The 15,772-nt window shown below is 44.2% G+C and overlaps 1 protein-coding gene across 3 annotated transcripts in view; it reads right to left on the bottom strand.

Annotated features, from left to right (window-relative positions):
- Window positions 1–15,772, bottom strand: part of Wipf1 (WAS/WASL interacting protein family member 1) — a 133,742-nt gene that overhangs the window by 13,153 nt on the left and 104,817 nt on the right. For all 3 annotated transcript variants that reach the window (XM_045147567.1, XM_045147569.1, XM_045147568.1), the window contains exons 2-4: window positions 10,741–10,829; window positions 7,015–7,144; window positions 1,523–1,705 (exon numbers count right to left, since the gene is read on the bottom strand). In XM_045147567.1, the coding sequence (XP_045003502.1) occupies window positions 1,523–1,705; window positions 7,015–7,144; window positions 10,741–10,791 (364 nt within the window). In that variant the 5' untranslated portion in view covers window positions 10,792–10,829. The remainder of the gene's footprint in view (window positions 1–1,522; window positions 1,706–7,014; window positions 7,145–10,740; window positions 10,830–15,772) is intronic.

The following is a 15,772-nucleotide window of genomic DNA, read 5'->3' as shown; positions in this document are numbered from 1 at the left end:
TAACTGAGGGCTAACACCACAATGCATGACCCATATACCCCAACAAGGAGGGGCCGGGGGGAGGGGGGAGGATAGGGAGGAGTCTAACAATGGCACCAACTTGACTGTATTCACTGAGTACAAAACTAATAAAAAAAGAAAAAAATTGAAATCTGAAATCTGAAATTTTATTTTTTTGCAGTGCTAGGAATTAACCCCAAAGTCATGCTCATGATAGCTATGCATTTTGCCACCCCTAAAATTATTTTTATTTTTTTTTAAATTTATTTATTTGAGAATGACAGACACAGAGAGAAAGACAGATAGAGGGAGAGAGAGGGAATGGGCGCACCAGGGCTTCCAGCCTCTGCAAATGAACTCCAGATGCGTGCGCCCCCTTGTGCATCTGGCTAACGTGGGACCTGGGGAACCGAGCCTCGAACCAGGGTCCTTAGGCTTCACAGGCAAGTGCTTAACCACTAAGCTATCTCTCCAGCCCTTATTTTTAATTTTTATTTATTTATTTGTAAGCAGATAGAAGAGAGACAGAGTGAGAATGGGCATGCCAGAGACTCCAGCTGCTGCAAACGAACTCCAGATGCATGAGTCACTTTGTGCATCTGGCTTTACATGGGTACTGGGGAATCGAACCCAGGTCCTTGGGTTTTACAGGCAAGTGCATTAACTGCTAAGCCATCTCTCCAGGCCGCTAATTTTGTTTTTTTGAGAAGTGATATTATACAAGTGAGAAATTATGTACCATACACACAATTACTAACTGGGCATGGTGGTGCATGCCTATAATCCTAGCACTCCAGAGGTGAAGGTAGACAGATCAGAAGTTTAAGGTTATTGTCAGCTATGTAGGGAGTTTGAGGCCAGCCTGTGCTACAAAAGATGTCTCAAAAAAATTGCACAAACTTACCTGTAAGCTGAATGTATAATGATTACATGTAAAACATAAATGAAAATTCTGTATTTAGAATCAGGTCCCAACCCCAAGATATCTTGTAATATGTATGCAAATATTCTAAAATCAAATTTAAAATACTGGGTTCAAGGATTTCGGTTACTGGATGCTCCACATGTACTTAGAACCACTGGCGCTGAAGTATAAAATGTGTGCCATGCCAAACACCTGTGCAGATGCAGTGATGTTTTTACCAAATTTTCTGCGACAAGCTCTAGATTGACAAGTGGCTGTCACGTGTGTGCTATTCTATACGGGAGGGGCAGGCGCCTCACAGAGGAAGCCTCACTTGCTGGGCAGTCTTGGATGGCCAGTTCCACCTGCCCCTTCCTTTCTTTCCACTCTGTTACAACCTTTAGAAAAGTATAGACGAGGACAGGTTATTCCCGAGGACACTGAGCAGCTACTTCATAGCTGAACAGGACTGCTTGAACCTGACTGTAAAAGGTCTTACAAAACAGTTGTAACGTTTCAAATGGTATAAAATGTTTTCAAGGGCACACAGCCTTAGTGCGTCAGGTAAGCCTCCAAACTGCCTCTGCTACCGCGCGAATCAAGAGCAATTCACCATACCGTTATCTCTGCTGGCCGCAGATCTCAGCTTTGGCATTCCAGCCTGGAAAAGTCCTCCCAGCCCGGGGGGTCCGCCCCCTCCAAAGCTTCCACTGCCTCCTCCTCCTCCACTGCCCCCTCCACTGCTAAATCCAGGACCTCCACCATGGCCACCTCCGCCACCGGCACTAGCTCCTTTGGGTTCTGTAGAAGGAAGAAAATACACACATGAAAATGAAAATCTGGAGAACACTACCACTTCTAGCCCTATGAAGCCACAGAGCAGTGGTGACGTGGAGCTTGCTGACCATGGGCCTCGGCTGGACGCTCTGCCTGAGCCCAGCCAGAACAGACTGCTGTGAGTAGCCCTGGCCCGGGGTAGACAGAACAGTAAGGGTGCTCTGTCCCCACACTCCCAACTTGACTACTGCTCCATGGGGTATTTATTTGTTCTACGCTTTCGATTTAGCAAAGGGAAGAATCTTTAAACGGAGAGGATACCTGAGGGAAGGGAGGTGGAATAGAAAATGAGGGCTGGAGAGATGGCTTAGTGGTTAAGGCGCTTGCCTGTGAAGCCTAAGGACCCAAGTTTGATTCTCTAGTACCCACGTAAGCCAGATGCACAAGGTGGCACATGCGTGTGGAGTCTGTTTGCAATGGCTAGAAGCCCTGGCACACCCATTCTCTCACTCTTAGATATATATCTCCCCCTCTCTCAAATAAATAAATAAATGTTATTTTTAAAAGTTTTTAAAAAGAAAGTGAGAAAAGCATGGGGTGTTCTGGCTCAGGCCTGTGACCCTAGCACCCCAGTGATAGGGGCAGGAAGCTCTTTGGCCCATGGGTATCTGGGCTAAAGAGATGGGTGTCCACGTTAAAAAAAGAGAGAAATAGTAAGGAGAAATATGTAAGTGAATAAAGAGAAAAATTGCTCATAATTTTATTCTTTGTAAATATTTATTACTAAGGTATACTTCTGTTAGTATTTTTTTATTTTTATTTTTTCCTGTTTGTTTAATATTTATTTATTTATTGGGGGAGAGAGAGTGGGTGCACCAGGGACCCTAGCAACTGCAAACAAACTCCAGATGTGTGCATCATCTTGTGTACCTGGCTTTATGTGGGTACTGGGGAACTGAACCTGGGTCCTTTGGCTTTGTAGGCAAGGGCACTTAACTGCTAAGCTATCTCTCCAGCCCTCATTTAATTTTTTTAGTATTTTCATTTTCATTTTTTCATTTATTTGAGAGAGCGAGAGAGAGAGAGACAGAGAGACAGGAAATGGGCATACCAAGGCCTCCAGCCACTGCAAATGAACATGTATGTGCATCTGGCTTTATGAGGGTCCTGTGGAATTGAACCTGGTCCTTTGGCTTTGCCTTAATTGCTAAGCCATCTCTCCAGCCTCATTTTTTTTTTTAACAGAGGTATTTATTTATGCATTTGAGACACAGAGAGAGAGAGGCAGGCAAAGAGTGAGAATGGGCATGTCAGGCCCCATAGCCACTGCAAACAAACTCCTGACACATGCATCATTATGTGCATCTGGCCTACATGGGATCTTTTTATAAATTAACAAATTCAGTAAGCAGCTTTTAGGCTTTCATCACTTATCACTTTATTGCTAGCATACCTGTCTCCCTGAGTATGCTTTGAAAACATAAGTTTGAATTAGGACTGTCCAGGAGCGGTGGCACATGCCTGTAAGCATGGCACTCAGGAGGCTGAGGCAGGAGAATAGCCATGAGTTTGAGGCCAGCCTTGGCAACACAGTGAGTTCTAGGCCAGCCAGGGCTACATGTGAGATCTTGTCTCTAATCCAAAAAGTGCCAGGTATGGTGGCGTGCACCTTTAATTCCAGCACTTGGGAGGTGGAGGAAAGAGGATCCCTGTGAGTTTGAGGCCATCTTGAGATTACATAGTGAATTCCAGGTCAGCCTGGGCTAGAGTGAGACCCTACCTTGAAAAACCAAAAATTAAAATAAAGTAAAAATCCAAAAATGTGAAAATAAAGAAATAGGGTTTGGCCGGGTGTGGTGGCGCATGCCTTTAATCCCAGCATTTGGGAGGCAGAGGTAGGAGGATCGCCATGAGTTCAAGGCCACCCTGAGACTACAGAGTTAATTCCAGGTCAGCCTGGACCAGAGTGAGACCCTACCTCAAAAAACCAAAAAAAAAAAAGAAATAGGGTTTGTATTATATTTTGGAATATGAATGTATGATAATTTTATTTAACTACCTGCAAATTTGATGGCCTTCTGGATTGATTTAAATATTAATATAACTCAAATGTAGGCTTTAACAATTTAAGAAATTACAAGTTGGGAAGGTAAGATTCTTGTTTCATTTTGCATTCATTCACAAAAATTGTGAAAGATTTTGGAGTAGAAAATGAACAGCAGTGGAGGAGGAAGAGGAAAAAGAGGAGATGGTGATGGCAAATTCAGAGGAAAGAAGTTTACTATGTATCTTGTCTAGCCTTCTGGGTTAATTTCCATTGCCTTTGAGTTATAACTCTGCATTGTAAAACTGTAGTAGTGCAAATTATATTTGTCTAAAAATATAAATTACTGTGTTCAGCTGAATTTAACTGACTACTAATCTGATTTACATATAATTTATAAATTCATTTCAGCATGTAATATGCCTGTATATGTACGCATTTATATATGTGACACTTTGCATTTTCCTTTGACCTCTGACATCACACTGGTTCTTTAGTTAATGAGTTAAATCAAAAATCTGACATGCTTGGGCTGGAGAGATGGCTTAGCGGTTAAGCGCTTGCCTGTGAAGCCTAAGGACCCCGGTTCGAGGCTCGGTTCCCCAGGTCCCATGTTAGCCAGATGCACAAGGGGGCGCACACGTCTGGAGTTCATTTGCAGAGGCTGGAAGCCCTGGCGCGCCCATTCTCTCTCTCTCCTCTATCTTTCTCTCTGTGTCCGTCGCTCTCAAATAAATAAATTAATTAAAAAAAATCTGACATGCTTATTTTATGTATCTCTGATAGACATGATTATACCTCCTTTAGAAATTAGCTTTTAAAAGCCAGGCGTGGTGTCACATGCCCTTAATCCCAGCACTTGAGAGGCAGAGGTAGAAGGATTGCTGTGAGTTTAAGGCCACCCTGCGAGTACATAGTGAATTCCAGGTCAGCCTGAGATAGAGTGAGACCCTACTTCAAAAAGCCAAAAAAAAAAAAAAAAAAAATCACTTCCGAGTAATTTCTATATGTATGTTTATATTTATGAATAGACTCCACACTGTGAAGTCCTATTACCCTCCAACCATACTGTGTCTCTGGTAAGTATTACATGTTTAAGATCTACACATTAACTGGAAATACTAATTCTTTTATAACATGTAGAGCTCATACTTGGACATGAAGCCAGATGCACAAAGGGGTGCATACATCTGGAGTTCATTTGCAGTGGATGGAGGCCCTGGTGCACCCATTCTCTCTCATCTCTCTTCTCTCTATTCCTCTCTGCTTGCAAATAACTCAATAAAAATATTTTCAAAAAAAAGTTGTCATACATAAGCATGATCAACATGTTGACATAGAGCCTAGGAAGGTTTCACAGGCAAACCAGTACAAAACCACGAACAAAGCCCTGCCACTTGAAAGAGCGCGTGGCAGCCGCTCAGGTGTCCAGCCAAGGGCGGGAAGACTGAGCGCGTGCTTCTGCCCGCCCGCTCGTCAGCACCACTGACACGGTGATAGAAGAAATGGGCTTGAGGAAGAGAATGAGTTTCTACCAGTGGATTCAGGAATAGGACCAGACTGTCTAGTTTCTTTCACCACTGGTGAGGAATTCACATCCACTCCTCCGGGGACCTAGGCTCCCTCTCAGAGTAGACAGATGCACTGGCCTCTGTCCTAGAGTTTGGTAGCTTTACTGGCACTACACCAAGGACCGCAACTCAGATGGCTGTCGGATCGAATGTCCTCAGTATAGCTGACTGTGCTGGGCTCCTCTAGGGAGAATCCTGCGACACTGTTGGGCACTTTGATCTAGAGTTCAGGCTGTAAATTCAAGCATCTAAAAAAAATCCAGTGGTTCCTTTTTAGAGAGGTGAGCATCCTCCTTCGGACCTCCTTACCTGACAACAGAAGGCCTTACCTTGGCCCTCCTGTTCCCATTTTCCTCCCTCCCCAGGCTCTCATCTAACTCTCATGGATCCTTCTTCTTTCTCTACCGACTGGGCTCTTTCCCCCACTAATTCCTCAAGTGCTACTCATCCTAAAAGCCGTTACCATTTATTGTCTACAAAGTTCCGTTTGGTGTTTTTTTTTTTCTTTTAGATTTTCTACTGAGTCCAAATGAAATCTGTGGTGCAGGCTGAATCCTGGTGATATTTACAGGGCAGTGAAAGATCTAAGAATGTGAAGGGAAGGTCTCAAGACCTGATCGTTATCACTAGATGCTGTTCATCGATGGCCTTCGCACGTGCTGATAAGTAGTTTTATATTGTGGGTACCTATTTGTTTCTACGTGCCCTGTCCTGATGGGGAAAGTATCTTAGACAGATGGATAGCTCATCGAAGCTGTGATCTCATTTCCTCTCTCTGGAAGCTGCTAGTAATTGTATCTTTCACTTGAATTGCACTTCACAGACAATCAATCACTCCCCTCAGCATTATCTTTTTTTTTTTTTTTTTTTTGAGGTAGGGTTTCACTTCAGCCCAGGCTGACCTGGAATTCACTATGCAGTCTTAGGGTGGCCTCAAACTCACGGGTGATCCTCCTACCTCTGCCTCCCGAGAGCTGGGATTAAAGGTGTGCTCCACCATGCCCGGCTTCCTCAGCATTATCTCATTTGAGGCTCATAACACACTTGTGAGGTGAACAGCAGGTGTCTTCCTCACTTTATGAACAAAGACGATAAGGCTTGGAGATGCTGCCTACAGATGTGTTGGACCTGGACCCTATCCTCTGATCCCAAGGCTAGGGCACTTTCTTTTTTTTAATTAAAAAAAAGGTTTTTTTAAATTAATTAGTTAATTAATTAAATTATGAGAGACAGAATGGGTATACCAGGGCCTCTAACTGCTGCAAATGAACTCCAGATGCATGCGCCACCATTTATATCTGGCTTATGTGGGTGGGTACTAGGGGGATTGAACCTGGGTCCATAGGCTTTGCAGGCAAATACCTTAACCGCTAAACCATCTCTCTAGCCCAGCTAGGGCACTTTCTATGTTTCATGCTGTCTTCTTATGTGTAGTACCAGAAGCAATGAGTTAAATCTCCAGATAGCTCTGTGACTAATTCAGAGAATCGCTGCTGTGTGTATCTTGGACAAAGAATTATTATACTGGCTTCCTGCAGCCTTAGAGGGGAACTAAGCCAAAGCTGTGGTCCACAATGAGTGATACAGTCCCTTATTTTGCTAGCTCTGCAGCTGTTGTTAACCAAAAAGGAAAAAAAAAAAATTTGTGAGAGGTGTAGGGATGACTGTCAGGGAAAATAAAGCCTTTATCACTATGGAAGAGAGCTGTTTTTACTTACTGTCCAAGATCGGTGCACTTCTGTCATTGGTGACTGTCTTCTTGAGTTTCTTGCCTTTGCTGATGTCAGAGAGAAGAGCATTTCTCCCAGCCTGCTCTGACTTATTCAAGGAAGGCTTCTCTGTATTGGCCTGAAAAGTAATCACACAGACTTGTCTGCCGTCCTGGCTTAAAATCACGTGCTCCAGCACTCAGCTGGATGGGCAGAAGCTTGTTCTTAGGGTTCGTGGCAATAGGCTATAAATTTGGCACAAGTTTTAGACTCCATGTCATTCTTTTTGAGTCCCAGATATTTGGGGGCAGATGAAGTAATAAATTACATTCCTTTTCAGAGCCAATACTTAGTCCATGATAGAAGTATGAAAAGTCAGACCATAATCAGGTCACGATTAGCACAGCCCCGTTAGGGTGGGTGGCTCACAGGAGGGGTTCCAAGTCAGAGGCTGCTGCAGATGCTCTTAGGCTCCAGCGTGTCCTGGACGACAGGATCCCTTTTCCATCATTCAGATATTACCTCGTGCCAGGGAAAAACAGCCTCTGATAAGCCAAAGTGAGTTTTAAAAGTCTACCACTAAGTTGAGAAAACAATTTCCTCTGAACAAATACACAGACGAGTATGCTTTTCTTTTTCTTTTTCTTTTTTTTTTAATTTTTATTTATTTATTTATTTGAGAGCGACAGACACAGAGAGAAAGACAGATAGAGGGAGAGAGAGAGAGAATGGGCGCGCCAGGGCTTCCAGCCTCTGCAAATGAACTCCAGACGCATGCGCCCCCTTGTGCATGTGGCTAACGTGGGACCTGGGGAACTGAGCCTTGAACCGGGGTCCTTAGGCTTCACAGGCAAGCGCTTAACCGCTAAGCCATCTCTCCAGCCCTTCTTTTTCTTTTATGAGAGAGAGAGAGCAAGCGACAGAGGACTGGCGCACCAGGGCCTCCCGCCATTACAACCAATCTCCTTGTGTGCATGAGTGTCCCTGTGCATGCATCACCTTGTGTATCTGGCTTGCATGGGGATTTAGGGAGTCAAACATGGGTCCTTAGGCTTTGCAGGCATGTGCCTTAACCACTAAGCCATCTCTCCAGTCCACTTTTCTCCTTTAAATTTCAGATTTATTGAGGTATGATTTGCATATTGTGAAATCATCCTCTCAGTTTACAGTTCCATTAGTTTTGACATTCAGTTGTGTAAACTTCACAATCAAGATACAGAACATTTTCCTTACCTTACAAAGTACCCTTATATGCCTTTGTGCTAAAGGGCTTCTGATAGTCCATCCCTTCGAAAGGCTAGCTCAGAGAAACTGCAGAGCAGCTTTAAGCTATTTGTGTATTCATTACATCCCCATTCATCACTATGAAACTGGAATCTTGTTCCCTCAGTTATTCTAGGAATGTGAACATTTAGAGTCCACCACAGGGACTTGAAAGTAGGTGTCTGCCTAAGTCTTTCTCATGTGGAAACTGATGTGGCCTCGCTCTGAGCCAGGAGTATGGCTGCCCCACAGCTAAAGGTCTTCCCCGTGGGCATGAGCATCTTCCTGGGCTGACCCCAACCTTGTAAGAGGGACGAGATTTCACATAAGCCAGTTATAGACACAGAAGTGAAGTTGGAGAAGCAAACAGCTTGACACTTCACCCAGCCTTTTATTATCAGAGGCAGAGGCGAGCCCAGCTCCATGAAATTACTGCACATTAAATTGGAAGCATCTTGATACAGTTATAAAGCATTACTTGTATCTGATGACAGCTACGCATTTTACATGTATTATATTTAATTTAGTGCTTATCAAACCTGTGAATTATTTCCATTTTATAGACAAAATAAAAGCAAAAATAAACACTGAGGCTCAAAAGGATAACTCATTTGCTGTAGTCACCAGAGAGTAAGAAGAGGAGGAGGGATTGTAGCACTTGCAGTCTGACTCCAGAGCCTCCACTGTAATCTGACAGAAGGGTGAATGTCCCTTTACCCATCAGCCCTCAACAATCACAGCCTTGTAGGAGCTTCCCAGCTGTCCTTTCCAGAAATATTCTTTGCATATACAGTTTACTTTTCCTAATGCATTATTTTCTACTGCTTTAAAACTTGTTCTTCAATTCAAAAACATACCTTAGACAAATTGAAAAGACCTTTAAAAATCACTCACTGAGGCTGCAGAGATGGCTTAGCAGTTAATGTGCTTGTCTGCGAAGCCTAAGGACCCATGTTTGATTCTCCAGATCCCACGTTAGCCAGACACACAAGGTGGCACAAGCGTCTGGAATTTTTTAATTTATTTTTTTTAAATATATTTTTGTTCATTTTTATTTATTTATTTGAAAGTGACAGAGAGAGAGAAAGAAAGAGAGAGAGGGAATGGGTGCACCAGGGCTTCTAGCCACTGAAAACGAACTCCAGATGCGTGCGCCCTCTTGTGCATCTGGCTAACGTGGGTCCTGGGGAAACAAGCCTCCAAGCAGGGTCCTCAGGCTTCACAGGCAAACGCTTAACTGCTCAGCCATCTCTCCAGCCTAAGCGTCTGGAATTTAATTACTGTGGCTGAAGGCCCTGGTGCACCAATTCTCTGTCTCTCCCCTCTTGCTCTCTTGCATAAAATGGTGGCCAGTCTGTTGGGTTGCCAAAAAAAAAAAAAAAAAAAAAAAAAGAAAGAAAGAAAGAAAGAAAGAAAGGTAAAAAAGAATCACTGTCATTTTAATAATAAACATCAACTAAGGCCTATGGAGATTACCTGATACATCAAGATCAGATGGCTTACAGTTTTGAGTCACTAACCTTTACTAGGCTTCCTATTTTGCTTGAAAATTTGTTTTGGCACCCAGCCTCTTGGGTTCTAACTTGGATTATTTCACTAGGGCAGTGTCCCATGATGGTCACCAACCTACTTTTTCTTTTATCCTCTCTGTATTCTATTTCCCCAGGATCTTGCTTTGAGTTATGTAATAGTGGCTAAAAATAATTTGATAGGATAAATAAGAGTTTCCCAAATTATGACCTTTTTTTTTTTGGTTTTTTCGAGTTAGGGTCTGTCTCTGGCCCAGGCTGACCTGGAATTCACTCTGTAATTTCAGGGTGGCCTCAAACTCAGGGTGACCCTCCTACCTCTGCCTCCCAAGTGTGGGGATTAAAGGCATGTGCCACCATGCTCAGCGACTGTTTTTTTTTAACAGTCTCACTACATAGCTGTGGCTGGTCTTGAAATCACAATGACCCTCATGTTTCAGGGCCAACTGTGGCTTTGATGTCCTAAACATACTTTTTAGAACATACGTTAAAATCAACATGAACATTAAAATTCTAAAACTTAATCCATACTTAGCAATGGTATAGAACTCACAGTTTGGAGGAAATATATCACACCAATGGTGTCCAGCTAAGAGCTTCTCTAATTTTACACACCCTTCGTGTTGTTTGGGTTCTCAAGGTCTCAACCAGGTTGCAATCTCAGAGGAGACTGGGCCCTGGCAAAGCTGTCTGTATCAAAGCCTATGCCAGAACACTATGTGCTTAAAACACACCGCCACGTGCCACGTGCGACTTCAGCTTGCCTTCTGTTTAGGCAGTGAAGGGAGAACGCTGCTGTGGTGTCAGGCTCCCGCAATCGTAGCACTTGGGAGGTGGAGACGAGAGAATCACACGTTGTAAGCGAGCCTGAACGATACAGCGAGAATGTGTCTAAAAAAAGAGAGAAGGGAAAGAGAAAAGCAAATGGAGCGCGGACACTCACGAGTGCAAATGTTGGTGGAGGTGGGGGCGCCGGCGGGGGAGGGACAGGCATCTCGGACAGTTACGCTTTCAACAGTCTTGCTGGTAAATCTGTCAAAACAAAAAACACAGACATGTATTAGATTTCTCAGTATGCTCTAATTTTCCTGCTTTCCCACTAAAGTGACACAGGCCACTTATTTTTCTTTTTTAAAAAAGAAAATATTTTTGAGCCGGGTGGGGTGGTGCCTTTAATCCCAGCACTCGGGAGGCAGAGGTAGGAGGATCGCCGTGAGTTCGAGGCCACCCTGAGACTACATAGTGAATTCTAGGTCAGCCTGTGCTAGAGTGAGACCCTAACATGAAAAAACCAAAAACCAGAAACAAAAACAAAAAATTATTAAGGTGGAGAGATAGCTTAGCAATTAAGGTGCTTGCCTGCAAAGCCAAAGGACCCAGGTTTGATTCCCCAGGACCCACATGAGCCAGATACACAAGGTAGCTTATGTATCTGGAGTTCATTTGTAGAGGCTGGAGGCCCTGGCATGCCCATTCTCTCTCTCAAATAAATAAAAATAAAATACAAAAATATTTAGGACGGGCATCATGGCACATGCCTTTAATACCAGCTCTTGGGGAGGCAGAAGTAGAAGGACTGCTGTGAGTTTGAGGCCAGCCTGAGACTACATAGTGAATTCTAGGTTAGCCTGGGCTGGAGTGAGACCCTACCTCAAAACAAACAAACAAGTAAATAAACATGGCTGGGAGATGGCTTAGTGGTGAAGGCCCTTGCCTGCAAGGCCTAAGGACTCATGTTCTACTCTCCAGGTCCCATGTAAGCCAGTTGTATAGTGACCCAAGCACACAAAGTTGCATATGTGTACCATGGGGCACATCTGTCTGGAGTTCAATTGCAGTGGCTAGAGGCCCTGGCACACCAATTCTCTCTTCCTCACTCTCTCTCTCTCGCTGTCTCGTATAAAAAAATAGGCCAGTCTATTGGGCTTGCCTCAAACAAAACAAAACAAAACACTTAAAAAACACCACCAGTGGGCTGGAGAAATGGTTTAGCAGTTAAGGCACTTGCCTTGAAGCCTAAGGACCCACATAAGCCAGATGCACATGGGGGCGCATGTGTCTGGAGTTAGTTCATTTACAGTGGCTGGAGGCCCTGGTGCGCCCATCTCTCTCTCTCTCTCTCTCTCTCTCTCTCTCTCTTTTTGTTATTTTTATTTATTTGAGAGTGACAGACAGAGAAAGGAAGAGGCAGATAGAGAGAGGGAATGGGCATGCCAGGGCCTCCAGCCACTGCAAACATAAGCCAGATGCAAAAGCAATGCATGCATCTAGAGTTTGTTTGCCGTAGCTGGAGGCCCTGATGCGCCCATTCTTTCACTCTCTCTGTCTCTCTCTGCCACTCTCAAATAAATAAATAAATAAAAATAAACAAAAAATTAAAAAAAAAAGAAGCTTATTTGCAAAGCCTAAGGATCTAGGTTTGATTTCCCAGTACCCATGTAAGCCAGATGCATAAAAGGATGCATGCATCTGGAGTTCGTCTGCAGTGGCTAGAGGCACTGGTGTACACATTTTCTCTATGTGCCTCTTTCTCTCTCAAAAAATAAAATAAAAACATTTAAAATATTTTATTGGGCTGGAGGGATGACTTAGCGGTTGAGCGCTTGCCTGTGAAGCCTAAGGACCCTGGTTTGAGGCTCGATTCCTCAGGATCCACGTTAGCCAGATGCACAAGGAGGCGCATGCATCTGGAGTTCATTTGCAGTGGCTGGAGGCCCTGGTGTGCCCATTCTCTCTCTCTCTCTCTCTCTCTCTCTCTCTCTGTCTGTCACTCTCAAGTAAATAAATAAATAATGAGCAAAAAAATTTAAAAAATTCAATATTTTATTGATTTATTTTCAAGCAGAGAGATATACAGTGTGTGTGTGTGTGTGTGTGTGTGTGTGTGTGTGTGTGTGTGAGAGAGAGAGAGAGAGAGAGAGAGAGAGAGAGAGAGAGAGAGAGAGAGAGAGAGAGAGAGAGAGAGAAAGCGCACACGCGCGCGCGCGCACCAGGGCACTAGCCACTGCAAACGAACTCCAGATAAATACACCACTCTTTGTGTATCTGCCTTACATGGGTACTGGGGCATTGATCCCAGGTCAGTAGGCTTTGCAGGGAAGCACCTTAATCACTGAGCCATCTCCCCACCCTGGCCATTTATTTTTCTTTTAACTTAAGGTCTCATGTAGCCAGCCTGGCCTCAAATTCACTATGTAGTTGAGGATAACCTTGAACTTCAGATTCCCTTATACCAACCTCCTGAGTGCTGGGATTACAGGTTTGTACCATCATGCCTAGTTTACATCCTGGGGATGGAACCCAGGCAAGCCCTCCATCAACTGAGCTACTTCCCCAGATAGGCCAACTTAAAAATTTTTTTTCTTATTTATTTGTTTATTTGAGAGAGAGAGAATGAGCACACCAGAGCTTCCAGCCACTGTAACAAACTCCAGATGCATTCATCACCTTGTGCATTGGGCTTATGTGGGTACTGGGGAACTGAACCTGGGTCCTTAGGCTTTGCAGGCAAGTGCCTTAACTGCTATACCACCACACCACCTCCCTAGCCCTAGGCCAACTTAAAAAAAATATTTATTTATTTATGTGAGAGAGAGAAAGGGGGGGGGGTGGAAATGGGCACACCAGGGCCTCCAACCACTGCAAACAAACTCTAGATGTATGCGTCGCCTTGTGCATCTGGCTTACGTGGGTCCTGGAGAATCGAACTGGCATCCTTTGGCTTTACAGGCAAACACCTTAACCACGAAGCCATCTCTCCAGCCTCCCTAGACCAACTTTTAAGAGGAATAGGAAAACCGTTTCTTTCCCTGGATACTCAAAGGGAAAGATCCAAGCAAACTTCAGAGTTGAAGGTCTGGGAGCCAAAGCCAGTGACGGCTACCTAAGTCAGCCTCGCCACTGCAGGCCACAGTGAGCAAGGCGGCCCTGTGCTGGTGCCTGCAAAAACGGGGAGGTTTTCATGAAACAAACATAACCTGGTCCCATTTTAGGGCAAACAAATATAGCTCAAGGGATCCTTCTCTTCCTTACTCATTCCCTTGATAAAATACTTTCTTACTCTTCCACCTGTCAGCGCCCCTTTGAAATAGCTTCAGCATTTTTTTTGGGGGGGGGAGTTCCAGGTAGGGTCTCACTCTAGCCGAGGCTGACCTGGAAAATTCACTATGTCATCTCAGGGTGGCCTTGAACTCGGTGATCCTCCTACCTCCGCCTCCTGGGTGCTGGGATTAAAGGCATGCGCCACCACGCCTGGCTAACATCAGCATTTTAACAAGATCCTTAGATGGCCCAGAGTCACTAACATTTAAGACAAAGCTCTGTTATAGAGTTTGAGCCTTGAACCAGTAAACTGGGACACTGGAACACCTTAGTAACACAATTTTTATATAATATATATTCCAAATTTCTTTTGAGAATTTAAAAGACTATTTATTCATTTACATGCATATGTATGCATGTGTGTATGTGTGTATGACCATGCCAGGTTCTCCTGCTACTGCAAACGAATGTCAGACATATGGATCAGTTTGGGTCCAATTTTACATGGTGTTGCAGTCAGGTTTGCATTGCTGGTAGAAATCACCCAACCAAAAGAAGCTTCTGAGAAAGAGAGGTTTATTTTGGCTTACAGGCTCAAGAGGAAGCTCCATGATGGCAGGGGAAAATAATGGCATGAACAGAGGGTGGACATCACCCCCTGGCCAACATAAAGTGGACAATAGCAACAGGAGAGTGCATCAAACACTGGCATGGGGAAACTGGCTATAACACCCATATGCCTGCCCCCACCAATACACTGTCTCCAGGAGGCATTAATTCCCAAATATCCATCAGCTGCGAACCTAGCATTCAGAACACCTAAGCTTATGGGGGACACCTGAATCAAACCACAGCATTCCACCCCTGGCCCCCATAAACTGATAACCATACATGATGTAAAATGCAATGTATTCATCTAACTTTAAAAGTCCCCAGAGTTTTTTATTTTTCAATTCCAATGATGTTCATACATCCCATAGTCCAAGATCTTTTAACTGAGCCATAATGCCAAAACAATCCCCTACAACTCCATAATGGCACAGAATAAACATTCACACTGCAAAAGATGGCATTGGGCATAGCAAAGAAATAGCACCTCCACTGGGTCTCCACTGCAAGCCAAGGTTCATCCTCATGACCCCATGGGGTCTCCATGCAGGCATCCAGCAAACCTGCTTCACACTGTCCATGGCCATTTCCAAAACACAAGACCTTGTTGCAAACTCAATGACCCTCTCTTTCCTGCATTTCTTATACTCCACAATACCAGGTAGGGTGCCAATTTGTTAATCCAGAGGGGAACAAAGAAGACTTTGAAGAACAGGACACACTCCTTGAGCACTCAGGCCCCTTCAAAAGAGTCTACATTCTTTCTGTTGCCCCAGTGTAGGTCAGCTGGCCAAATCTCAAAGATTATAATCTCTCAGTTGCAGCTGAACAGGCAGCAGTCCACCCAAAGATTTTTCTTCCTGTGCCATATCCCTCTGCTCATATCAGTTCATTTCTACACAAAGCAACCCTGCATAACTTCTCAGGACCCAGGCATAACAGCAGGCTTTTCACACAAACTACTAGTCCAGTCCAGGCAAAGCTCTTTCTCACACTCATAAACCAAACCTCACAGTCCATAGTTCTTACTGCATTCAGGCCTTTCAACTCTGACCAGAATAGTCCATCAAGCTCTACTTACAGCACTGCAAGGCATCTCTTAGGCCAAGGTTTCAAATCCTTCCACATTCCTCTTGAAAATCAGCTCCAAAAGGCCAAAGCCACACAGTCAGATGTATAGCAGCAACCCCATCCTGGTATCACTTTACTGTTGCAGTCTGGTTCGCATTGCTGGTAGAAATCACCCAACCCAGAGTAGCTTGTGGGAAAAAGAGGTTTATTTTGGCTTACAGGCTCAAGGGGAAGCTCCACGATGGCATGGAAAA

Source organism: Jaculus jaculus, chromosome 4, assembly GCF_020740685.1.
Source record: "Jaculus jaculus isolate mJacJac1 chromosome 4, mJacJac1.mat.Y.cur, whole genome shotgun sequence".
In the NCBI taxonomy this organism is placed as follows: Eukaryota; Metazoa; Chordata; class Mammalia; order Rodentia; family Dipodidae; genus Jaculus; species Jaculus jaculus.
The sequence above is the reverse complement of the archived record's forward strand: the minus strand, read 5'-3'. Positions and strand labels throughout refer to the sequence as shown.